The 27,635-nt window shown below is 40.2% G+C and overlaps 1 protein-coding gene across 10 annotated transcripts in view; it reads left to right on the top strand.

Moving 5' to 3' along the window:
• The window catches only part of THSD7B (thrombospondin type 1 domain containing 7B), a 528,234-nt gene that overhangs the window by 349,099 nt on the left and 151,500 nt on the right, over positions 1-27,635 (top strand). For all 10 annotated transcript variants that reach the window (XM_081928487.1, XM_081928486.1, XM_081928485.1 and 7 more), the window contains 3 exons: positions 18,389-18,583; positions 21,616-21,850; positions 25,475-25,590. In XM_081928487.1, coding sequence (XP_081784613.1) covers positions 18,389-18,583; positions 21,616-21,850; positions 25,475-25,590 — 546 coding nt within the window. The remainder of the gene's footprint in view (positions 1-18,388; positions 18,584-21,615; positions 21,851-25,474; positions 25,591-27,635) is intronic.

The raw sequence follows: 27,635 nt of genomic DNA on the forward strand, positions 1-27,635 counted from the left end.
CATTTATGTCTCCATACTTTTTTTTTTTCCAAGATACATGAGTGCATTGTAAAGCTGGTTGAAAGCGAAATGAAAAGTGATGTTGGTGAAACGCTCCGTATAATCATCTGATTAATTTAATCCCCTCTGTAAGCTTCAAATGAAGGTGAGCTGCAGATAAAAGGCTGCCCACGAGAGCTAGTGTTCTTCAGTATGTCTTAAATTACATATTTCGGCATCATTGAAAATCTTTTCTAAGAGAGGATTTATTCTGGATTCACAAAGGCAGAGTTCTCATTACAATAGGAGCCCAGCAAGGAAGTTTTCCTCTCAGCTCTAAAGTCCTTCTCATTTATGCAGCTTGAACTAGAACTAGTGCCAGTTCTGCAGATATGTTTTGTTCAACAGAGAACTCCCTTTCAACTTCTACATTGATCAGCTCTGTTTGGCTAGGTGCAATACAGGCACTGATGCCCGATTCTAAGTACAGATATCTGAATGGGAAAGGGGCCTGAGCAGATAGTTTTGATTCTGCTGCTGGGACTTTGCTTGTGGAACCTCATCAGGAAATTGGCTGTTGGCAGGCTTTTCTGTGACTAATATGTAGTTCAGCTTCTTCAGGGGTATGGTGTCTGGCCTTGAGACAGCCACTCCCAGCCCTCCACGATGAGCTCATCTACAAAAACATGTACATTTCCCCCTCCAGCAGCCTCTTGCTGTGGAACTTCAGTTCAAACTGTGGTGGGATGGAAGGTGTCGTTATAATGCCAGGGTGTAAAAATGGTGTGTGGCGTTTTCAACCAATCAGCCATGCATTTCTTGACAGTAGGTAAGGGGAAATTGCAGGCGAATGTGCCACAATGGAAAACAATGACAACAATTAGCATAGGCAAAAGAGGAAGCAAAAGGAACAATTTAAATAAGTATAAAAGTAAATGAAATTGGGAAAGAATACAGATGTTTTGCACTTGCTAACCAATATACACTTGGAAAGGAAGGGGCAGCAATGTCAATTCAGCCTCTTACATCTAACAGTCTTCATTGAAGGATGGTTATGTTACAGTTCTAGATGAATTCAGTGTGTGCTCAGAGAATCCATGATAGCAACTATGATTTTTTTTTTATTTAAAAAAAATGTACCCAGAGCTAGTGCCATTTGATCCTCAATGCAGATTAATCCTGATCCATGGAAGAGGCAATTTGTCCTAAGTATAATAAGAAATCAAACATTTTTGCAAAATCAAATAGTTGTTCCTTACCTTTTCTTTTAAATTAAGTGATGTGTTCAGAGTGCAAACAAGAAAACAAACAAAACAAAACATCAGAACACAACCTAATGGTTGTGTTAACTTACCCATCTCTGTAAATGATTTTGAGGTTCCTCAGAGTAGGAGTTATTTTGCATTCCAAATCAGTAAGACTAAATCTCATGTGCTACGTGACCTTTCGGATGGAAAAGGAGACTGTGCCAGTAATCTTATCTGCAGTTTAGTACTGCATTTCCTGTTACGTTGCATTTATGGTTGCTTTGACTGTATTAACTACTACATGATGTGGTCCAGTCATTTTATATTCTTCTGTACATATGCATCAGCTCCCTAGTCAGTTTATTAGTTTTTACGCCCAATTACTGCATAGCTCCTATTACTTAACAATCTAGCTTGATGCGACAAAGGAAGAGTAAACTTAGCAATGAGAAAGGTATATTAAAAAACGCCCCTGTACTATGAGAGGACAAATCCAGTCCTGTAGTGACTGTAGTTTCTTATGTATAATGTAGTAGTGATACAGTATGATAGAACAGTCCAATGGCTGGGGGAAATACCCAAATCTGCATGATTCCAGAGCTCATACTATGCTAAATTTATTCCAAAGTGTCAGGTTTCATACATGAGGTTACCCTGTTTTACAGAGTAAAGGCCAAGCTAAATTTTGTGGTGCTCTGGGCCTTGTGACTTGTCCCCGTCCGCGCCACCCCCCCCCCAGCTTCAGAGTTAGGAGAGAAGCTGGGACTCCAATGCTACACATCTGAGCTACCTGTTAAAAAACACACCCAGAGAAGCACAAACAACATACACTATATAAATATATATTGCCAAGTCAGAGTTTAAGAATGCATGAAGACAGCAAGATTCTATTTGCTGTGTGAGGGCTTCAATAATTTATAGAATTAGTAAAAGCTTTATTATATTTTTTGTGCCTGCATGGACTCAATTCACTCAGCTATGCTACATAAAAGTTCAAAGGTAGTATTTTATTGTCATGCATGAGAGGAGAGAAATAAATTGGAGACAGTAATGTAATCATGCTCGCCGATGTGCTCTGAATTTTGAACACCATCTATTAGGAGGTTTGTCACAAAATACTTAGCTTGGGAAATATTTATTAATACTGAAGGTTTTAATATTTTTCCCTGCCCACGTTCTCATTTCTTGAACATGCAAGTGGGAAATATATCCTGTAGAAAGCAGTTGCCATCAAATAACACTTCTCCATTTTAATATCTGAATGAGTGGAAGTGGCTTTTCCCTCCCCTTAAGTTATAGAAAGATTATTACTTTTTTCATTAGTGTGTTGTGGGGGGCGGGCTAGGGTACATTTTAAGACACCCTTTAATGTCCCCCTTCCATTGTGGAAAACCAACACAATTTCTACCACCAGCACTATGGTGAGCTTAAAATGGTAGAACTCATTTGATTTTTATTTGATTTTATTGATTTTATGTGTTTGTTTTAACTCAGAATAACATGTGGAACTGCAACATTTGAATAGTGTGCCTTGTTCAGGATGCTGGACCAAAAGAGCAAACAAATTGGTGAATGCAATCAGTACAATTAAAGAAAACCCCCTCAAATATTATACAACTAAATTGTATCACATTTTATAACTACAGTAATTAAAAACAAATGCCTCGATACATGAAAAATAGACAGACAAATGCTGGTATATGATAAACAACGATGTAAAAAACAACAACACCATGCATGCTTTGACCAAACATTGGTTTTCTTCAGTACTGTGATAGTCAGTCACAAGTTCTCACATTTACCGTATTGGCCTGAATATAAGCCTCACCTTTCCCCCCCAAATTCTGACTGAAAATTTAAGTGCAGCTTAAATTTGCAACCTTACAAAAATTGGCTTTTATGATATCGCTGCTGAAGCAGACACACGGTAAAACGGAAGGGGTGTGACTGCCTGCGGAATTTTAAAGGTGTGGTTTATATTTGGGTGCGGCTTATATTCGGGCCAATACGGTACTCATGTTCAAAGCAAAGCAAACCTCTTGGTCTAATGTGCCACAGTATATAACCATGGAACATGGTTACTTTTTAGAAACAGCTGTAGCACATGTGTGGACAAGTTTAAAAAGCACTGAAAATGTTTGTATAATCCAAAACCTAAGCTCTCTGGGACAGCACCAAAGGCTCAAATGCAGACAGAGGAAAATTGGAGAGCCGGAGCTGTTTCTCTCAAAACCCTTCTTCTTCAGTCCCCTGGTCTACCTACCATGCTGCTCCAAAGGATCTCCTAGCCCCCTTAAGCTGATGGCAGGGGGCACAGGGGCATTCAGATTAGCCAGAAAGAAATCGCACCACTTTCCCATGAATGGAAGACTCTGCTAGATCAAACAGCTTTCTGCCAATGGAAGGGCACCATTTAAGATGCAAACATGTGATTGTGACTCGTGTTGCCTCGGATATTATGCCTATCTTTTGAAACTTAGTTATGTCAGTGAGTTGCTAACTCATTCCCTGACAGGAATATGGCTGCCAAACTGCCCCCTAATAGATTCCTATAGTACCACAACACGTGTCTCTAAATGAATATGAACGCCCCGGATACAATACATATCGTAATAATACATAGTCCACAACCTAAAAAGAGGTCATTTAGACATACCCATAGCATTTTCTTTCATGTCTGGTTTTGACTCCCCCACCCCCGCCCCCGTTTATTCCATTCCTTCCATGTGATATCACCCATACCTTTTGGAATTCCTTCAAGTTCTTGTGGCTTTTAGATGGGTTTTAATCATTAATGTGGCAGAGTTTTTTTTTTTGTAAATGTTAGTTGCTTTGCAACTTATTTGGGTTTGGGTTTGGGTTTTTTTAGTCCTAAGGACCTGTTATGTGATGTGGCTGGAATACAAAAATAAATAGTATGCCATTCTTTGCATGAATTGAGGGTGGAGGAGGGCTGCAGAACATAAGCCCAAAGTCCTATTGGGCATGCAGTTCTTTCACTTTGCTGTGTTACAACATAGTCTTTTCATGTCTACACAGAAGTACCATATTTTCCCGTGTATTGAATGAGGTTTTTTGACTCAAAAATCACGTCAAATAACTGGGGTCGTCCAATACACTGATAGTAGAATGGCGGGGGGAGAAGCGGCGTGCCGCCAGCCATTCGGTTGGTGGGAGCGTAGCTTCCCCAGATGCCACAGCAAGCGGGGAACGATCTGGGGTGTGTGTGTTTCCTGCCCACAGCTGCACTGGGGGGAGAAGCTGCATGCCACCAGCCAGCTCTTTGGCAGGAGCGCAAATTCACCCAATGCCACTGCGCATGGGAAGCACTCCCGGGATCGTTTCCCGTGAGTGGCGGCATTGGGGGAAGTTGCGCTCCTGCAAACCAGATGGCTGGTGCCCCTGCACACAGGAAATGATCTAGGGAGTGTTTCCTGCCCACAGCTGCGTGAGGGGAGAGGCTCAACAACTTTGGGCCATCTCCCCTCATTTTCTTAAAATTTAGTCCCCAAAATGGTGTGGAGGAGTCTTATACAAGGGGGCGTCTTATAGACAGAAAAGTATGGTAAGTCCCATCAATGGGGCTTACTCCCTGGTAAGTTTATGTAGGATTGCATACACTACATACACTGCATCTGCAGAAATATGCAGAATCATATTGAAAATCCAACTCTTGAACTTTCCTTAAAATGTCCTGGTTTGCCATGCTGTAGGCAATTCAGCGATTTACTAAACTTTACTCTCCTTGGAATCTCTTAGATGTTTTCCCAAGGGTGAAATATTTGCCTGAATGGGTTGTGCAGAATAAGAATAGATGAGAGCACAGATTTGTGAGGGACCCTAACAGATAGACAAAAAATTAGAGAAAGAGCTTTCCACCTATAGAAACACTGCAGTAAAACCAGGTGATAACAGAGATCTCAGGAATAAATGGATTCAAGCAAAAAAAAAAGTAACAAACTGCACTGAGGAGATCTAAGAGGATGAGAATTGAGTAGAGACTTGTGGAGATAAATGACCATCTTGGAAATGGCAATTTCAGTGGAGTGCTGAGAGTGGAAGCCAAATTGCATGATGTCAGGAGTGCAGCGAGAGAAGGATAAAAGGGAAGTGAGGTGGGGGGGGGGAGGAAGATGGGTCAAGCCATGGCTTTTTGAGAACAGGTGGCATAGTGGCATGTTAAGGAAGGAAGCGAGCATAGGAAGGGAAAGAGGGATAATGGTGGACAAATGGCAACCATGAGGGCATCCATGGAAATGATGGGTGATGGTGAGTGGTGGGGGTGGGGGAAATCACATACTGGAAATTGGAAAGGGAGAATAGAAAAATAAATATCAAAAGAATATGTAATGTATTTACCATGTGCTTTCCCTAATAAACCAATAGAATGTCCCTGAAATGGAGCTAGTCGCAGGAGAGCAGCCCAGTAGACAGTGGTGGTGAAGTGGTGGCCCTCATACAGCAGGAGAACTGGCAGGGCCCCTTCAAAGAGGAAAGAGATGGCCCTGTATAGACAGTACTGTCTCTTCATGCTGAGGGTGATCTCCTTTCTAGCTGCCATGTCTGCCGCTGGTCCCCTCTGCTGGCCATGGGGAGGAGTTAGGACATATATTTTTCTTCATTGCAGAGGTCTGGAATGTATTGTTTTAATGGACACTTCAATTGTCTAATGATTCCATCTTTTGAAAGAGGAGCAAGTGTTCGTGCCAGTGGCAGACTTGAATGAATTTGAGAATCCTTATCATCATTAAGTTTGGAAAAGAAAAACAATATTTTTCCCCAGGTGGACTGTTTCCTTTTTATAGTATCATAAATGATCTATCCTTATGAATGGTTTTATAGATGCCATCATAACTGAATTGTGTGTAGGATTAGACAGTTGTTATAAGATAACCGGTAGACCGGTTATAGAAGATGGAGCTGCTTTGATATTTAATACTCTTTAAATGCCTCCTTAGGAATCATGTGCTATGGGCTGTAAATGATGGCATAATTATTAATGATGTAATTAAAATTTGAGGCTCAGAGGCAAAATAGAAGCACACTAGAAAGATAACATTTATGTTGTGGTATAGTGGCTCAATTGTGTGTGTGTGTGTGTTGTCTGCGTGTCTTCAGCTAAAAGTGAAACACTTTATATATCTAAGGAAGGATCTCAGTGAGAAAAAGAGGACAGTATTAAATTTAAATACTTTTGGACCTATCACCTATCCTACAAATAAGCTTGAAGCACAAAAGTAAGCATAACTGAAACACACTTGTGCCATTGCTCTGAACTGGTTTTATTGCCCCAGCAACACTGGTGGGCAGGACAGGAATGGGTGGGGCCAGTGTTAGCATAGCAATTGTTGCAGTGCGTTTTGAAACACACACGGAGCTGCTGCATAAATTGGCTCCTTCTTCTATTTCAGTGGAACAAGCAAAGCATTGAATGCAAGCTGAGGAGTTGCTAAATAACAGTGATAATCTGGGTTAGACAATTTAATCATCTCAGAGGAATTGTGAACACCGGTGAGCGAGCTATAAGTATTTACTAAAACCTCCTGTAATGTACTTGTCAGGGAGATGATAGTATGGGATAGCAGCTGCCTCTCATCACACTGGGATCAAGTTGCTGTGTTTGTATTGCACATGATTAAACTTACCTGCATAGGTGCAAACTACTTTACATAATGTCACTGTCATTCAAATCTTTGTGCGTGGGGTGCCAGCCATTCCCAATTTGTCAAAAGTGGCACAAATTGATCTCATATGTACACTCCAGTCACACGTTTCTGCTTGTTAATTCCTTTAGCTGAAATTGCTTTCTTGGTTTTCTACTCACAGTAGATGGTGACTAAGCACCTATATTTTTTTCCATTTTAAAATTTATTTTTTTGAATTATTCTTAAATTTCTGCATGCCAAGGCCTTCATACAATTTTGTTTCTGACATCACTGTAGACTTTGGGTTCATGTATTTTATGGAATAGAGATTCCATGCCAGGCATTAAAAGGTAAAGGGACTCCTGACCGTTAGGTCCAGTCGCGAACGACTCTGGGGTTGCGGCGCTCATCTTACTTTACAGGCTGAGGGAGCCGGCGTTTGTCTGCTCTGCAGACAGTTTTTCCGGGTCATGTGGCCAGCATGACTAAGCAAAGATGAAACTTCTGGTTAAATTCTGAATATTGATGAGAACATTCTTCTGCCTATAGCTGGCAAAATTGGGGATACTTAAGGTGATTTCTGTTTTCTGCCCAGAATGCTTCTTGATCTTAATGCTACTATCTCAATGCTGGGTGTTGCTTCTTGCTTCACCCCAAATAGCCTTCAAATTGCATGGCTATGGCTGTAGTCCTTATGCATTCTTACCTGAAATAAAACTGCACTGAACACAATGAGCATCATGGTGGTTGTTGCTGTTCTTTTCTCTTCCTGCGCCCACTGATCTGGATTAGAATCTTCTAATCCATTTTTAATCACTGTGCTTATAAGTAAAGCATGTGTTGTTAAAAGGTGCCAAGGAGTAACTATTCCAGGTTAAGTAGTACATACCAGACCCAGATTAGTTGCAGGATTGGGCCAAATCTGAGTATTAGATATACTGGTTCTTTCAATGTAGAAAAGCTCCTGTCGTTCCCACAACCATTTATCCTTTAATTTTGGAGATTCCCAGGTGTTTTGGAAAAAGGTTGTTGATTCCCTTGAAAAATCCACAATGCGTTTATAATCATTCATTATCATTATCATCCAGTGTTTTGGAAAACAGACACTTTACCAATTCAAATCATATTTGCAAGCCTATTAGATTTGCTCCCTCCCTTGTAAGTAGGTAAATTATTTTATGTACATGGGCAGAGCAATCCTATACTACCATGCCAGGACTAGAGGTGCTCCGCCACTCCATGGCCAGTGAGGACACACACTTTCCAATCTTGAATGTCATTTGTATGTTGTGATGTAGCAGGTGCACTTTGTCCTAAGAGTGCAACTGAAAGAGCAAGTTTCCACAAAAGTGTCGGGGAATATTCAGCCCAGTTATCACCATCTGCATCATCAAATAATAAGAACTATCCTGCATCAAAGCAATAGACATTTGGCAACAAAATCCACAATATATATATATATATAACAATTCTCTGAGGAAATAATCTTAGTTTTCATATGCATCAGAATGAGTTGGCAGAGTGAGCTGTGCCACTTCAGGCATGTAGAGAATTGCATTTTTTATGCTCCGATGTGCAACACACAAACACAATCAAATAATATAAAACTGGCTGTAGGTAGAAAACTCTCTCTTCAGGGAGCAGGCTGGGCTGAAAGCCTTTCTGCATGACGTGCTGCTTGGCGGTGGTTTTTCTTTTCCTGGTAGTCACATGTGTTTGTGTGTACTTAACTTGGGACCCATACAAAAGTGTCACCTTCCAGCTGCAGCCTGCAGTGGCTCTGTCCATTATGCCTCCTCATTATGCTATGTGTATAAACCAGTCAGTGTTAGCTGGGTTGTCTGAACATTGAGTACAATTTGCAAGGTGGAAAGGATCAAGGACAGAAGAGAGATGTTATCTGTGACGATAGAAGCAGATGAACATTAACTAAAAGCTTCATGGGGATCATAAAGGGCAGAGAGACCTTAGTAATGGATTTTTTTCTTCAAGGTTTTAGTATGTTATGTGATCCAGCCATGGACTGGAACTGAGGAGTGAAAAATGAAGAGAACTAAATTTTACACCAAGGTTACATGCCTGGAAAGAATGGTGGATTATAAGATAATTAAGGTTCAGAAACTGTTGGATAGGCAGAGATTTATTGCTGATGAATTACAAGAAATTCAGTTTTATCAAGGTTAATTTAAGAAAATGAGCAGACATCCATGAAGTGATAATAGCCAAAAGACAATTAGCCACTGTAGCCACCAATGCTTAAAGAGCAGGAATTCAGAGTTAAAGTGACAGATCATCAATTAATTTTTTTTTAATAAAAAGACAGACTAAGACTGCCATCCTAACTTTATTGATCTGGGGGCAAGCCCTATTCAATTCAACAGGATTTACTTCTGAGTAGATGTACATAGCATTACACTGTGAAAGACCAGGAGCTGGGGAGGGAAATAGAGCAAAGTACTGACATCTTGAAAATACCAACCATGAGGGATAATATATATAAAGAGAACTGTTGAGGAGAATTTGAAAGAAAAAATGAGAGACAGAAGAATTAAACCAAGCCAAAGCTAACCCTCCCTCAAAAAACAGAAAGAGATCAGAGGAGAGAATTTATTTATTATTGGGTATTTCACTTGCATACCACCATCCAACAAAGTTCTCTTTGTAATTTGCATAAACAATAAAATGCAGATACGATTCACAATAAACACATACACAACTCACAAAACAAAACAAAAAAGCCCAGCAAAATGCCAACAACTGAAATCAGCATAAAACATAGGAGCTAAAAAAGCAGAAAATCAGTGAGTGACAAATTGGTGCCAAAAAATGGAAGCACCTAATTTATGACAAATGAGGACAGAAGATACACTGAATGGCAAAGGAACAGAGGGAACTTCTGTGCAGGTATTTAAACTTAGCTAAGTTAAAAGTGGATTCAGTGAAATGGAGAGCCAGTCTTTTTTGTTTAAAAAAGGCATGTCTCCAGTTTTCACTCTTCTCCTCCTGTGGCTGATTTTCCAGGGCAGCCTCTATTTTTCCCTTTTTTAAAAAAAAGATCCCAAGATGCAATGTATAGCTAATATCCCCCTTTTGTGTCTTGTCAATTGCCACACCAGATTCTAAGGGCTTTCAAGTGTCTGGACACGTTTGGGGGGAGATTCCCCTTGTGTGGATGTTGTAGCTATAAATCATCTTCATAGAAATCTCTCATAGGCTCTTGCACAGATTGTTCAGCTGAAGATGAAGAATATGCTTTGGGCAGGAGTTCAGTGAGTAATACAGTGGGTCTGATACAAACAAAACTTAGGAAAGCTATTTCCTTCCTTTATATTTTGTTTTGTGTGATTTTGATTGAAATGCTTTATGTTCTAATAGTTAGCAGACAAGCCCTTTGGGTAGACCAAAACTCCCATCTAGCTTTCCACGGGGACCCTGCTAGATTATTCTGGGAAGATTGCCAGGCAGGCATAAGGACAATTGCTACCACCAGCACTACTGATGTCTCTAGAAATTAGTTGGTGGTATAATGCCTCTAAACTTGGGATTCCGTCTAGCCACCTTTGCTAACAGCCACTGATAGATATATTCTCCGTGAAATTTGTATAACCCCCTTTTGGAACTATGTAAGCTAGTGGCCATAACTACATATTACAGCTGCAGGTTTTTTAAAATTAATTTTGCATTGTGTGGAATGACAAAGCCCTGACAATTTTCAAAAATTGATTTTGGGCCAGACGTAAATGTTGCGCCTAATGAATAGCATGCAAATGCATCTCTCGTTTTGCTTTAATTAATTACAGGCTCAGGAAGGATTGTTATCAGGATTGCAGTGTGTGGGGAAAGATCTTTATTCCCCCTTTCACATAAGGTATAAGGCTGCGGGAGGTGGTGGTGGTGGTGATGGGCAATCTATTGGCACTAATGGGAACTTTCCCCCAAAGTTTGTAGGCCCACAGGAAATATATATATATATATATATATATATATATATATATATATATATATATATATGCTTTCGTAGATTTTCACGGGTACAGGAATGCAGGTTTTGGTGTCCTCGGGTGTCTTCCCGTGTAAAAGTTGGGGTGTCTAGGCGACGTTTCGACGAGGTCTCACTCGTCATCTTCAGGCTGGTGCTTTCGGCTTCTTGTTACTGGAACAGAGCAGGATCTCAGTGTTGAGTTATAGGAACTCAAACACTGAGATCCTGCTCTGTTCCAGTAACAAGAAGCCGAAAGCACCAGCCTGAAGATGACGAGTGAGACCTCGTCGAAACGTCGCCTAGACACCCCAACTTTTACACGGGAAGACACCCGAGGACACCAAAACCTGCATATATATATATATATATATATGTATATATGGTACAACAGGGATAAACCTTCCGTTTGGTGCAGTAATCCCAACAGCAATCTGGAGTCAGAGCAAGAGGGTGTACCTGTAATTAACGAGAAACGGGGGGGGGGGGGAGGCACCTGCACACTATGCACTCAGTCTACTTTGGTATTTATCCATTTATTTATCACCGTTCTTTATATGCCACCTTTCAGGATACAAATGCTTCCAAGGCAGTTTACAACTAGCATCGCTGCACATTTTAACACACACCTCCATTAACATGTCACAGGTCATAAAGTTCCCTTCCAACAGGCAGCTGGTGGTATATGGCCCTGTGGAGAGGGAAGGGGAAAAGGCTTTGGTTATTCCTTCACCTTCTCTCCTCACATGGCCCTTTTCGGGGAGGAAAGAGGTGTCTTCCATGTTCCTGTTCCTCCATCCCATGTGTTTATCACCTGTTCCCTCGATTCTTCTCTGTGTGTTCTGAAACAGGCATGCAGTTTTATTTCTCCCTTTGTCGCATATTAAGTCTTTACTACTTGTTTTCTGCTTTGTCATTTCCTGCCTTGGCTGTTCTTTTCTTGGCTTTTCTATTATTATTGTTTTTTTATTCTCCCTTTCTGTTGCTGGAATAGTGATGGGGCCAAAGCAATTAGATTTACTTCTCACCCTGCTGGTTACACTGACAAACTGACAATGCTTCTCACAGAAGTTCTTAACTATGGATTGGCATTAGCAAAAGTCAGCGCCCAGGTAGAAATTTTCTGTGAAGTGTGACATAGACCTTCCCGTTGGCCGTGCAGTGCAGTCAGAGGAATAAATCTGTACTCAGACTTATTAGTGTTTGATTTGGTGTCTCAACATGGAAAAAAAGTCAATGGCGAGATTACGGAGAGCTGAGTACATTTATAGATGGCTGTATCAAATCAATCTTACACTCCTCAGTTCTGGCGTTGTTGTGAAATGTTTAAATGTAACAGTTCCATTAGCTAATTAGATGTCTGGGGAAATACTTTTACCCTGTTAAGCCTATTTATGCTGAAAGATTTGAAATTGCTATTAGTAAGCAGGCAAATGGCAACTTTGATTTCCCCATCTCCTCCCCACTCTTAAAATTTACTACTATCTACTGACATCTTTGTTATAGACAAGCAGTTACTCAAGGTTTATTGGCATTGTTTCCAGAGATTTAAATGAGATATAAAATTTTATAGCAGCATAGTATTTTAATGACTGTTTCATTATTTTACATGGAGGACATGAATGAATAGAAGGAGTAATATTGATGGACAGCATGTCATTAGAAGATACAAAAAAAAAAGTTCTGTGAGTCATTTATGTGCAAATTAGGGTCTTTTGTGTTTGAGGGCTTAGTTGCAGAATTATATATAGTCCAATATTTCCTAGTGTAACAGGGCAAAGGAGAATCTACGTGCCATATATATCCTGGAGAAGATATATTTTGATATGCTTAGCATAACTTGACTCATCTGCTGGATCAGGAAGTATATCATATGCTTTTATTATCAATGATCCAAGTGCTGCTAGGCTCTTGCTCTTACTGCCCTTTATACTTGGAGTGCCCTTTAGGAACACCTGGGAAGTGGCAGGTCCCTCCATATCTTCCTTCCTTCAGTACATTCCTCAAAGCCTGCTTCTGCTAAAAAGCCTTTGGTTCAACCTTAAATCTTCATCCCCAACTATGAATGAAGGAGGATTTTGTCATGTCGACATTTTTAAGTGGGCTGACCTATTTCGCACCTCTTGGACTTGTACACAAATCAGGACATAATTATATTATTCATATTTCACAGTTCTCTGAATTTTGTGAATTCTCAGCTCAAAAATTGTTTAAAAAACTGTTTGGATAAAATATATTTACATTAAATAAAATGCATATTTGAATGGGCTGTCAATTGACTGATCCATCTAGACCCTGTCCACAACTGTAATGAGGTTTTAAGTATGTGTAGCTGAATTTGTGTGCACATTTGCCCCCTGTTACACACCCTGGATGCGGGATTGCACTGTGGTCTAAACCACAGAGCCTTGGGCTTGCTGATCAGAAGGTCAGCGGTTTGAATTCCCATGACAGAGTAAGCACCCATTGCTCTGTCCCTGCTCCTGCCACCTAGCAATTTGAAAGCACTTCAAGTGCAAGTAGATAAATAGGTGCTGCTCTGGCGGCAAGGTAAATGGCGTTTCCGTGCGCTGCTCTGGTTTGCTAGAAGCAGCTTAGTCATGATGGCCACATGACCCGGAAGCTGTCTGCGAACAAACATCGGCTCCCTAGGCCAGTAAAGCGAGATGAGCACCGCAACCCCAGAGTCGTCCGCGACTGGACTTAATGGTCAGGGGTCCCTTTACATTTACCTTTTTACCCTTGCTTCTTCTACTATCCTTTCAGTCTCTTTGTTTGTCAAAATGTAGACTGTCTTCAGACAGGACTAAAAGTGACAATAGATTCTGTACTAGCAAATGCAAGTAATGAATGCCTTATTAGTGTTGTATGTAGCAATGTGGCATAATCATGCAGTTGCTGAACTTTTTTAAGGATTTTACCCCAGGACATATACTGCCACGGGGGCCAGATTAAATCGACCAGGCTGGATCAGGCACCCTGAAACAGACTTTGGACATGTTTGGCATAATGTAATGTCTTTTTACATGACCCATTAATAGGAAAATGGGTGAGGACCATGTTATGATAAGTGAGAATGAAGACTACCCAATAAACCTCTCACTGGAACAGTAAGCCTGCAACTTTGACACATTTAATTTATGTGTATTCAGCTTTATGTGCTTGGGGAAAAACAAAGAAACCAACAAAGAAATAACCAGGGACAGGTGTCTAAGAAAAAATACTTTCGCAATCCTACCCACAATTGAATGATGTGCTTTGGCTATACACAACCCCCCCCCACACACACATCCGCCTTGACTAAGGATACAACCCCAATACCTTACTTGCCAAAGTTATGACAATTGTTATGAGGAAGGCAAAACCTCCAGATGGGCCCAATTTGTCTGGAAGACAAATTCAACCTTGACCCCAAGTATGGCAAGTCGATGCTTCCATTTTTGTTGTTTAGTCGTCTTAGTCGTGTTCAACACTCTATGACATCATGAAAACAGAGCATGCCTTGGAAACTCTCACTTTCTTCTCAAAGCTTCTCCTTTTTTATGTCCATTGAGTTTTCTTGGCAAAATACTGAAGTGGTTTGCCAGTTCCTTCTCCAGGTGGATCACATTTAGTCTAAACTCTCAGCTATGACCTGTTTGTCTAGGGTGGCCCTGCACAGCATAGCTCATAGCTTCTCTGAGTTATTCAAGCCCCTTCACCATGACAAGGCAGTGATCCATGAAGGGGGGATGCTTCTATAGCAAGGTCTTAATGGCGTTCTGCTCACTCTCAAGCAGAACCTTAGCATAACAAAAAGGGTGGGTGGGGAAGCTGATTGGACAAAATCACGGACAAACCACTGGAAGCCTATGTGACTGCTGGGGAAGGAAATGATGCCCTCCAAGGCTGTGTGGGAAACAGGTGCACACCCCCTGCCCCAGTGCTGCCTCCTCACATGCCAGGCTGCAACCACTGCTGCCGGATGTAATAAGGCCGCGAACGGCCAAGAACTATCATGAAGATGAAATAATCGCAGGACAGTTATTTTGGGATAAAATAGGCCACAATGTTGTTGATTACAGTTTTAAGTTGGTCTTGGCGTAGGCACTGGGTGTGTACCCTGAATCACACAGCCCGACTGCTGGTTGATTATTGAGTAGGGTTAATCCCGTAACGTACATCAAATCAGGGCAGTCCCTCTCAGATCACCATGGGGGGGGGGAGTCCTGGCTTACCAAGCCCCATCTGGGAAGCACACCACTGGACCCTTCTATGGGATACCCATTTGTTAGAATGGGGTGGGGGTGGGAGTCCCAATTCCCCCATCTATCTTTTGACTTTAGGCATGATCCTCATAATATAGCCCCTGTGCAAGTTGCAGGCTTACTGTATTTCTAGTCTTTTTAAACAAAAGATTTCTGTAATTCATTGGGAGAATGGCCCAGACTTACAAAACTTTTGAGAAAATTTTGCATTCTGCACTTGTTACACATCTGGAAACTTATTTCCCACCACACGAATAGAATTGCTTGAAATCACTTGAGTCCCAAGATCCACTTATATTTTTTTCAGTAGGATCCTGTCTCACTCGGGTGGTTTTAAATATACCTTGTGGATGAGAGTCTTTCTTCCCTTTTTCCATACCAAAATATTCAAAATGTTTTCAAGAGTGATAGATTTTCAATCACATCTCTTTCTCCTACATAAAAACAAAAGCATATATTTTCCCCAAGGCCAACTTAGGTTCTTCTGCCAGAAGCTATCCGCTGTCTTGTAGGTACCACCCACACAGATTGAGCCAAGTGTTAAATATGGGCAACTCATTCTACTATGAGTGAAAAAGAAGAGATGGAAGTAAGTCTTCTGTCTGCTGTAGACCATAAACCTGACAGGAACTGACTATTTTGTATACTACTTGTAAACAGAGATGGTGAAACAGAACAGATTTTCACAGTTCAGCTATTTTAAAGTATTGCTGTCTCCCCATCCTACCTTTTCCTTGAAGGACTCCTCACAGCTTCCACCTTGACCCCAGTTCTCTGAGATGTGGTAGCAACTGCCATACAGGCAGGATGTCAAAATGCTTGCAAGGACTATAATGCTAGCATGACTTGTAGAGGCAAGCACATAATTGGTGCACAGTTTAAGAGTTCCTCTTCTCTCCCCAACCCCAAACCCTTAGCTTGCTCAGCTGTCAGCTCAGTGTTGAACACACAGAGTGCTGCTACTGAAATGGGCCATTCAGAGAGAATGATTGAATAGAGGTAGATGCAGTGAGAGAATCTTTCCAAACACGTCACAGAAAAGATTGATACTCATTCATGATGAGATGCGTTCCTGTAGGAGAGGGATTTTCAAACTTAATTCATCTTTCAGCAGGCTAGAATAATAGTATAGCGATTAGGCAAGTCAAATTTTGTCTGATCAGCAGAGGCATGCATATATATATAGAACATATCTTGTAGTTGGATTGCCTGCTCAATTCTCTCTATTACTCCCCATAATGTGCTTGATATTCATACTTCGGGGACTAAGAGGCTGTCCTCATTTAGGAATATGAATGCAGAAATTACTGCTGCACAATTGACAGCTTTAAGCACTTCCACTGACTTCCACTTCCACTCATTTGCAAGCTGGTATATGCATGTTGCCCCACAAAAGCAATAGAAACCTTTACCCTCAACTTTATAATTCTTTGCCAGGCAGGTTCATGATAATCACAACTCTAGTTTCCAGTGAAGAGATGGTTTTCTTCTGCAGTTGCAGTTCTAAGTTTTATTGCCCCCCCTCCATGTTTAAATGATTGATCTTGTTGGTTTGGTCTTGGGTTCATTAAAGATAATGAACACTTTGCAGGTGTCCTAAAAGGAGGAGCATTCAGAGTGGGAATGTTGTTCATAAGGGGTTATAGATTTGAGCTTTTAAAGAATTCAAACATGAGAATCATCCAAGATTCCATAGCCCATGATCAAGTCTCTTTCCCTGCCCTTTTTATATATTTGCACATGTCTTAATGTGTACTGTTGTGTCAGAGTGTAGCAAGGGTTATGTTTGACAAACCACAAGTATTTCCGTCACCCTTCCAGATTAATATGTGCATTTCTATTAGTGTTGAAGCACATATTTTTTTAAAAAAGGAAAGAATTTATTGAATATCTGCTTAAGGCTTGCAGCTCACTAGACATGATTTTCTCAACACTTCATAAATATCAGTTATATACTGAATATCCAGCTTTTATGAAAATGTTGAAGAAATTCTTCAGCATCTTTTCTAAAGTATACAAAACAGAAGGAAAGAAACTGAGGAGGCCATCTGCTGGTGTGCATAGGAGAGCTGAGGGCAAACACAGAAGTTTGAGAATAAGAGGGCATCTGGGGTGGAACTAAACATTAGGAGAAATATATGAAGTAATGTTAGCCATGTTTGCCCATGAGAAAAATTCTGAAGTATAGTACTTGTTAATTAGGACAATGGCCAGTTTGTATTTATTCCCCCTACAAAAGCACCCTGTTTGTTTCACCCCAGGATGGAGGCGGAACTGAGTAACAGCTGTTGCATTTCCAGAGACAGGGCCTCAGTCATTATGAGATTCTTATTTTCCCATGAGGCCCAGGTGCAGCCTGAAATGGCCTCCTTTGAATGTCTGATATCTCCTCTCCCTATTGAAATCTATTTTGTTACTTTGAGCCCAGTTCTCCAATCTGTTAAGGTCATCCTGAATCTTGATTTCATCTTCTGTGGCATTAGCTACCCCTCCCAGTTTGGTGTCATCTGAAAATTTGAAGATTATCCCCTCCATTCCTTCATCTAAGTTGTTTATAAAGATGTTGAACAGCAACAGGTCCAGGATAGAACCCTGGTCACTTTCCCCCCAGTGAATGGTCCACGACGAACGATTCATGAGCACCTTTTGAGTTCAGCCTGTCAACCAGCTACAAATCTACCTAACAGTTACTTTCTCCCTTCTTTCATAACAACTAGTGCAGGTTAAGACATTTCTTAACATGCTGTATATTTTCTTGAAATGCCAGTAGCAGCAAGTTAGGTGCAGTGATGACACAGGATCATGCAGCATAATGATGTTTGGAATGTAGGGTTAGTTTCATTAGATATCATGAAGAGTGATTGGTCTAAGACATAGGGCTGCCTGTGGCCTGTTTTTCATTTTCCAAATGTCACATGAAAAATAATAAAGTTTTAATTATTGTGAATGTGATGCAAGGTGAACAAGAATGTGTTCTCACACATTCTCCCAGAGTCCTCCAATCTAGAACAGGCAGCAGAGGACTCCCACTGGTAGTGTTTCCATAAGGACAAATCCCAGAAGTCTGATCATAAAGAACAAAAGAAGCCCATGAGGTTTGGTAATTGAAGAGGGTATGAAGTGCACACGTGAAACATACCTTGGCATCCCTTCTGCAGTACTTCTGTGAACCAATCAAAGTCTTCTCCCTGCCATGCTTTCATATTGCTACAACTACTCATATTTTTTAAAATGGTCATATTCTTAACACCGCCTTCTTCTTTTTCTCTTCCCATTTTGTGTTGATTTTAGGTGAGGATGTGTCAGGTGATCTCTGTGCAGACTCCCCTTCGCCTTCCAAGACCATAACATGCGAAGTACCATGTGGAATGGACTGTGTTGTGACTGAATGGTCGCAGTGGTCATCTTGTTCTCACTCATGCACCAGTAAAAATGCTGAAGGCAGGCAAAGCAGAACGAGGTCAATACTGGCATTACCAGGAGAAGGTGAACAGCACATCTCTTATGGCTATTTCTTTGTTTTCTTTACAGACTTCCTGTGTCATGGCAAGATTAGGAACTGTATATACCAGAACCATGGGAGTCTCTTTTGGTACTTCCTTATTCATTGAGGATAAGACTTTCCCTCTTGAATGATATGCTTTCAAACTATTTTGAGTCCTTGAACCAGTAACAGACTGCAAATGAATAACATTACTTTTTTATGACATTGCTTAAGATATGGCCCAGAATGGATGTTAAAAACTTGAAGAGCTGTTCTGGAAACTCTGCCTTATACTTTAGCTTTCCTCATGGCTGTATGTGTTGAAATGTGTTATTTTTAATATAACCATAGCGTGTTCTCTCACCAGCATCAAAATCTTCAAAACTTAGCAGCGGATGGGTGCTGCATTGGCAGTTGAATAGTGGCCCCCTGTGATCAGTTAAAAACACCCCAAAAATGCAATTGGGAAAGAGCAAAGTTATGAATGCACATGCCTAGGATTATTAGATTAACATTTTTTAAAGAGAAAAAATATAGCATTCAAATATTATGTATATTTCGGTGTGGTGAGGAGTGATTGTGAGTTGTGCCTCCTCAAGGTCATGTATAATTCCACATTTTCCTAGAGAACTGTTTGGATTAGTCCCCAGCCCCAGTAAAATAAGAGTAATTAATAATCTTTATCACTTGAAAAGAATTTTCACCTACAAAGCTCTGTACAAATATTCATTAATCCATTCTGTTTCCAAATTGTATCTGATAACATTGAAGTCATGAGTTAATGAAGCTTTTTAATATATCAGAATATTTGATTTTTAAACAGATAAATTTACATAGAAAAATTAATTAAATGATGATGCATGTTCCTAATAATATTGATGGTAACTGTAGAGCCATAAATCCGAGAAAGCAAGCTAAAGACACAGTGGAGGAAACAGTGTTTAGCTAGGGCCAAATATTTTTCTGTGAAAACTTAAGTGTATCATTAAAAAAATGAATGCACATATTGGAATACTTAAATATTGAATTACACATTAAATATTTCATAGGTTAATTCCTTTGCAGGGGCATGGGATAATTAAAGTCTGGAATATGTAATTTCAAGATCATTCCATTTGACTTCAGTGGTGACCTGTTTGTTCTACTTTACCCAACTTATGGATTTAGGGAGGGGAATTTGCTAGCTTTTAATGGCCCCAAATATGTCTGAAAACAGTACAGTGACTTTGAAGGTTTAGAAGAGGCAATGAAAAGCAGTTTATGCAGTGTTGCCAAGTATTGACAAAGTGGACCAACAGAACAATGCTAGTTAGATCAGGGGCTTTTATTGGTTGTTTTTTTTTAAAAAATGTGAAACTAGAAACTATTTTATATGATTGAATCATAGAATTATAGAGTTGGAAGGGATCCTGAGGAACATCTAGTCCAACCCGCTGCATTGCAGGAATATGCAAATGTCCCATATGGGGATTGAACCTGCATTATCAGCACCACACTCTAATCAACTGAACTATATGTTTTTATATTGTGAGTTGCTTCAGGATGCCTCATGGGAAGTGATCCATAAATGAAATTATCATTTCTCTGGTCATTGACTATCTTGGCTGGGGCTGATGAGACTTGGAATTCCACACCTGGAGGGTGCTAGCTTCTTAAACCCTGGACTACAAATTTATACAACCCCTAGGTGAATGCCTATCATCATTTTGGATTATGGCATTTCTCTTAGGGATGGAAACGCCTTCTGGGTGGCATTCTGGACCATCTTTTTCCTAATTTTCATGCAAAAGGCCATACATAGTACCTTCACGTCTACAAGATATGCAGTTTGCGCTTTGTTGGTGCAAAATGGCATCAGCTGGGCAGCTTAGGGAATGAAATTTAACAATTTGAACTTTTTTTCTCCTCCATAAGAACAGCTTAAGAACTTGGAAATTACAGTTTTCCAATGGGAATTATATCACTATTTTTTTCAATAAGTATGCAGAACAAAGGATGGTTGTGTTTCAGTAGGCGCTTAATTTACTTGGTGCTTGTCTCTGCCTCACTATCCCCCCCACTTTGTAAGTGGTGGTGGTGGTATTGTTTATATGGTCATTTGAACACTGCAGCCTCAGGAAAGCAATGGCAATAAAGATAAGCTTGTGCATCTATAGTTTTCTCCAAGTTTCTTTGATGTTTGGTATTTCATAGAACTATAATTAATCACCAGCTAGGGAATTCAGTTTTATCAACTCATACCAAATTCAGAGTTGGATCTGTGTGGCTCCATTTTCTGCTACTTTCTGCTTCTTTGTAACTTAGCATACAGATTAAAAAAACCAACAACAGATCCTGTGAGTATTCCACAGAGTGTGCATCGGGTCCTGTATCCCAGGGCTGCTACTTGAGGGCAGCAGCTCACTGTAGTGATAACATGTTCAGATCCCAGTCTTAGCTGCATCATGACTGTTCTAATTGCTACTCATTGCTACCTTGTATGCTGAAACTGTGTTGGACAGCCAGTTTTGGGTCTCTGTACATGGAATACTGAAAGCACTGCCACGTTTCTCTGAAGCTTAAGTCAATGTGCATAGGTTTCCAGAGTGGATGCTTAAGACTTATAATAATGTATGGCTCAAATAAAGGGCAATTATGTTATTTGAGCAATACTTGATTATAAGTCATAGGATCGTGAAACTAGTATCATACGTTGGGGAAATTGTCCTTTTGTGTGTGACTGAACACAGCATTGTGCAATACAGGCAACTTTCATTTTGTTCACATTCAAGGCACACGTGATGGATGACATGCACACCACTTTTTGCACCAGAATAGGGCGGGCTTACACGCACCCCACCAATGCACACTGTAACCCAGAACACAATCCCCATGCAAATGGGGAGTTACCTGTACTAGTTCTTGGAAGATCCTTTATTGCAGCAGGAATGCAACCAGTGTTTTACACACACACACACACACACACACACACAGAGAGAGAGAGAGAGAGAGAGAGAGAGAGACTGCTACACACTGTTGCTTTTATTCTATACAGGTGGAAAGTCATGCCCTCCTAATCATGCACTAGAAGAATATCGTACATGCAACGAGCACGCTTGCAACCAGATCTACTGGGAAATATCAACATGGAGTCCCTGTTCAGAAAACATCTTGGTAACAGCTCTGAATGCTACCATTAACTGGAATGGTGAGCCCACCTGTGGAGTGGGCATGCAGACAAGGAAGGTCTTCTGTGTGAAGAATAATTCTGGCCAGGTCCCAGCCAAAAGGTATTGTTCAGAAATGCATGGCACTGGAGACACACCATATCCATAGTCTTTGGTTTGTCTTCTTCTAACTTAATTTCCTTCAGACCTAAGAATGTCATTATAGAAGTGTCTTGCTAAGATGGTATGAAGACCACCACCACATGACTCTTCCTTCTTTCTGTGCTGGTTGGGTGCTTCTGGGGTTTGGTGAACAAGGTAATACTTAGCTAGGCTGCAAGAGGTGAAACAGACAGAGCTCTCTATCCACTTCTTTCACTTAAAGAGGCTGCTGATCTAATGTAATCTGTTCCCTTTTCTGGCACTTTTTTAAAAATGGAGGGAGATTCAAATGCCTTCCTACTGAGAAAAACACATAGATAATTCAAGAACAATAAATTACCATTATTTCTTAAATTTGTATACTGCCCTTTGTCCAAAGATCCCAGGGTGGTTTACAACACACAAATTGAGAAAGGGAAATGCATAATAAGGTAAAAACCAATACAAACCAATAACCCCCGTCCCACAAAAGACGTAGAATGTTAATCAGCCAAACATCTGATTGAAGAGAAATGTTTTCTCCTGGTGCCTAAATATATGTAACGAAGGCGAGTCTTTTCTGGGGACAGCAATCAACAGATGGGGAGCCACCGCAGAAATGGGCTGTTGCCATTTTTGCCACCCTCGGGACCCCTTGTGGAGGCGGTACACAAAGAAGGGCTTCAGATGATCATTGCAGTGCCCAAATCACTTCATATGGGAAGATGCAGTCAGAGGGTGTTATAAGGAATGCAGATCTACTGCTGTAACTTCCATAGTTACTGGTTTAAAAAAATAAATAAAACCTTTTAAATTCTGATGGAAGAATTGATGAAAGGGAAATGGCTTCCACTCTAAATGGGGTATTTTTTCAGAGTTATCCTTTTAGGAGGTCTTGTACCAAACCTCTTTTTGTTTTGGTTTGATGGGATCTTTAAGCTCAACTGCTGAGAGAGATCCCCCCCCCCGAAAACAAACAAACATTTTTCTTAGCTTTAGAATGTGTGCACATTTGGATACTAGTCTAGATTACACCCTGCTAGCAGAATTATCCCAGCAAACACAAAAAGGTGGAGAATCATTTAGCATATGTTGACTCCCATAAAAGAAAGGTATGTGTGAAATGTTCATTGCTATGTTGATTTATAGCATAGTAATATATATATATATATATAGTATTCTAAACAATATTGATCCCCGTGTATGACTTAACCTTCTGCTTTGCTTTAGAAGCTCAGAAAAGTCAGAAGCACATTTGTTTCCCTATACATACATACATATATACATACAATCAAGACATTGCTAATTACTTTCTGCACCGTTAATTAGTCTGGAGAATGACAGCCTAGTTTTAATCCTTGTATCTCTCGGAACAATTCTGCTAAAAATGAGCAGGGTACGTTGAAAGTTAATTAAAATTCTTTAGATTAATGAGATTAATTGAGGAAAGAAATGTCTAGTGCCCGTTGATAACCAGGAAAATTGTCAGCATGAGGTTTTTTTGCCATTTGCTTTGTCATATACTCTTTCAAGCATATTTTGTTCTGCATCCCTTATGTAGAAGTCTAAGTGAGGGACAGTGATCTTCAGTGGCACTCTAAAACAGTGATGGCCCAAGGAGATACGCTGCAGATGTTGATGGACTACAACTCCCATCATTCCTGCTGGGTTTACCATACTTGCTTTGGACCGATGGGAATTGGAGTCCAACAGCATCTGGAGGGCATCTTGTTGGCTGCCCCTGCTTTGAAGTGTTCAGGTAGGTCTTGAAAGTCGGAACAGTGTTTATTCGAAAAGAGAAAGTGTTAAAGGAATGCAAATCTGCTTTGTAATGAAGAGGTAGCACAAAGTTACTGCAAGTACTGAGATTTCTGAAATTGGAAATTTAACCTATTATGGCTTCAGTGGGGGGAAATGGTTTATACTGGTCACACCATGAGCCAGTTTGACTAATAGTATTAGCAGAACATAGTGGAATCATAGCTGATGGGGCAACCCTGTATGATCACAGTTAGGGATGTGTGTGCACACATGTACAAGAGAAGGGTGACCGCAGTGGAGATACCCCAGAACTTATAACAGAAAATTGCAAAGTTTATTGACAAACAAAATACCGATTCTTTAGCTAGTTCATTTGCTGACTTTTGCATATCAAATATCTACATCTTTGCAGGATAAGGCTTTTAGCCCTTGCTCCATCAGTAAACTCGATGTCCTTTATCCTCCTTAACTCATTGAAAGATTAGGCTGCCTGAGACTTGTGGTTTCAAAGTATAGGTTTCTGAATTTAATCATAATAATGAGCAGGAAAATTGTTTGTGACTAGACCTGCTTATTATATTGCATTTGACTATTTATGAAAATTTGAGCTTCCAGTGATTCTCTAAAAGCTATGGGAAGTGCTTAACCGCAGGGTAACTTTGAGAAGAAGATTTATGTATCTGCATAAATATTCAATTTAGGTTTTGCTGAAGTTATGAAATGTGGATTTTCGCTCCTATTACTTTGAAGGAGGTGGGAGCTAAATTCATTTTCCATTTTACAGACCTCCAAGTGGATAGAAAAATGAACAGTTCCTAGAAATAAATTTCAAAGAGATAATGGAAACAAAAATGCATTATATACCAAGAATTCATTTGAGAACAATATACACACTTATTAAAACAATGCATTTCACTGTTTCACTTGGATTAATTTTAAAAACTTTTTGTTTGATATTATTAAATATTTCACAATAGCAGCTTTGTGGCCTACGTTTAACTCCTACCATACTTTGAAAACTGTCAGTGATTAAGGTACTGATTGGTTTGGAAGTTGTATTTCACTTGTGGGTGTTTCTCAAGCAATCTGTCTGCATGGAAATTAAGACTGTGAAAAGCTTATTCTTTCCTCTCCTTTGTTTTACTGTCCCATTTAGAACAGCTGATCTTCCACAGCATATAGAACTGCCCCTTTTACCTCCCTCTCATAATTCAAATTAGGGATTGCTGACATATGAATTTTATTCGTATTTTATATTGAGAGCTGGGGGAAGGAAACCATCCATCCAGGATTACTAGGCAATAAAGATTAGGGCAAAGATGTATAAATGGGAGGAATGGGATCAAAAAAATTAGCAGCTATTGGAAGCCTCTCTTTATAAAAGAACCGGCAAGAGATGGCTGTTTTCTGGATTTCATGTTAAAAGCTGGGACACAAAAAAGGAGGGGGGCATTAAATTCAATGTGAACACTTTCAGGAGGATTTGGATTTGATTATGCTGCCTTTAAGACAAGTTAAGTGATGGCTTGTTTTAAACATGATCTGTTCAACAAGTCACCAAGTATGACACAGCTAAACAAATTCCAGATTATTTCTAAAAAATAAAAAATGTGTTTTGTTTTCCAGCTTCTCTTGTCTTGTGCTTATGTATTTCTAGTATTATCTATGAAAACCTATACATGTCTACTTAGACGTAAGGGCTTGTGTATAGTGCGTGTGTATAGTGTGGAGTTCTTTATCAGAGTTTTCTGTTTTATTGCACAGCAGAGATTCCCCCCCCCCAAAGAATTTTGGGGCTTTCTTAAAGGCAGTTCTCATACGTTACACTTAAAATTGTGTTCTCAGGTGCCCAGAATCCACCCGGCCAGACACAGTCCGCCCATGTTTGCTGCCATGCAAGATGGATTGTGTGGTGACCCCTTTCAGCGAATGGACACACTGCCCTACCACCTGCCAACGTGGTAAGCTGCTTTAAAAGAGGGATAAAGAAGTTCTGGTCAGAACAAATAAACAATCCCTATCATATCAACACAGAAGATAAAGTGATAAGCTTTTGTTTTCGTTTGGATTCAGGTAGTGAGCAATACTATGTACCAAGCACCTTAATCCTATGAATTGGCCTTTTGTGCAGCAGTACTGATGCGCACTACTGTAGCTAAAGCATTGCAAGCCGATAGGAGCTCCATAGGTCTGTACCGCTTGCCAGAAACCTCAACCCAGCCTCTGATTTGTTAATATTACATTTTCATCATTAGTTCCGCAGTACTTGCAATCTACTAAACCCTTCACAAAATGTGTTAAGAACACAAGGACCTGTCTACAGATGCACAGTTTAGAGCCAAACTAGACATATTAATTTATGGGTCAAATTAACATGCATGTGATTTAATTAAACAAACAAACAAACAAACCCGACATGTAAATAGCTACAGAGAAGCAGAGCAGCCTTGGAACTATTTCTGTCCTTCTGATGGTAAGTTGCATCCCTGGTGGAGAAATGACTCTAACTCTCTCTTTTCTCCCTCCCATGGAAAACAGCCTTTCTGAAGCTGCTGTTTTCATTTGTGGTAGTGGAGACTTTCCTTGAAATGCAAAGGACACAAAAAAGTAGGCAAGTATAAGATAGACAGAGCTGGACTGCTTTGGATTAAATCTTCAATGTTTTCAGCTTGCAAAGGTAGTATAACCATTGCCCTAATCTGAATTGGGCTGTGGCTCAATCCAAATCCAGCATAGCCACACATCACTCTTTTGCACAGACTTCAATGTCATGTGCATGTTATGGAGCAATAATCTGGAAAAGTTGGAAAATTCTGTTTGAAGACCTTGAATAATAATAATAATAATGATGATGATAATAATTATTATTTGTACCCCGCCCATCTGGCTGAGTTTCCCCAGCCACTCTGGGCAGCTTCCACAAAGACCAAAAATAAGATGTCATGCATTAAAAACTTCCCTCAACTTCAGATGCCTTCTGCCTTCAGCTTTCAGATGTCTTCTGAATGTCAGATAGTTGCTTATCTCTTTGACATCTGGTGGGAGGGCGTTCCACAGGGCGGGGGCCACTACCAAGAAAGCCCTCTGCCTGGTTCCCTGTAGCTTTGCTTCTCGCAATGAGGGAACCACAAGAAGGCCCTCGGCGCTGGACCTCAGCGTCCGGGCAGAACGATAGGGGTGGAGACGTTCCTTCAGGTATACCTTGAAGATATGGGCTCATTTTCAGCACAGGGCTATTTGTTGTTTGTTCTAATTTGATAGGATATTCAGGTTCCCCCTCCCATCTCCTAAAGTACAGAACTGTGCTTTGAGCTAAATCATTGGCTAGTGGAAGTTTTCCCATGTGTCCAGTGGCTTTCTCAGAAGCTCAATTCTAAGTGGAGTTGGTGGTGGCAAAACATTCTAGAAATGTAATGTATTGAGTATCGAACAATCCATAGCCATTTCATCCCCCTTGAGATTTCAAAGCAAAACTGCCATCAGAAATGTGGTTTTCAGTGAGCACTGAAAGCACAGGAAATACTTAGTCCAGCTAAGTCATACTCAGAGCAAAGCCACTGAAATCAATGGACTTAAGATGATCATAATTGATTTCAGTGGGTTTACTCTCAGTATGACTTAGTCAGATACAACTCTCGGGAAAAGGTAGTGTCAATATTGTTCTCCCCTCCACCATCACCTTTCTTAAAAATACAAGTCATTCCATCTCAAATTAAAATGTGATTTGCACATCAGATAATATTTTTTTCCAGATAAGTAGACTTATACATGCTTTATGCAGAAAGTTCTCCTGATTTTTGTACAGTAATGCCTAATTCTGTTGAAAGTTATAATTGTTCCCATCATCTTTGCTCTTGTGTTCTCTGCCTCTACAAAAATTGCAATACACACAGTAAGTATTTCTCAATAGATTTTTCCTGTCATGAATAGTGCTTTAATTAGTTGTTTGCTTTTTGTACTCTCAACAAACTGTATATGAATAAGGAGAATAAATTAACTACTAAAT

Source organism: Podarcis melisellensis (genome assembly GCF_964234715.1).
Source record: "Podarcis melisellensis genome assembly, chromosome: 1".
In the NCBI taxonomy this organism is placed as follows: domain Eukaryota; kingdom Metazoa; phylum Chordata; class Lepidosauria; order Squamata; family Lacertidae; genus Podarcis; species Podarcis melisellensis.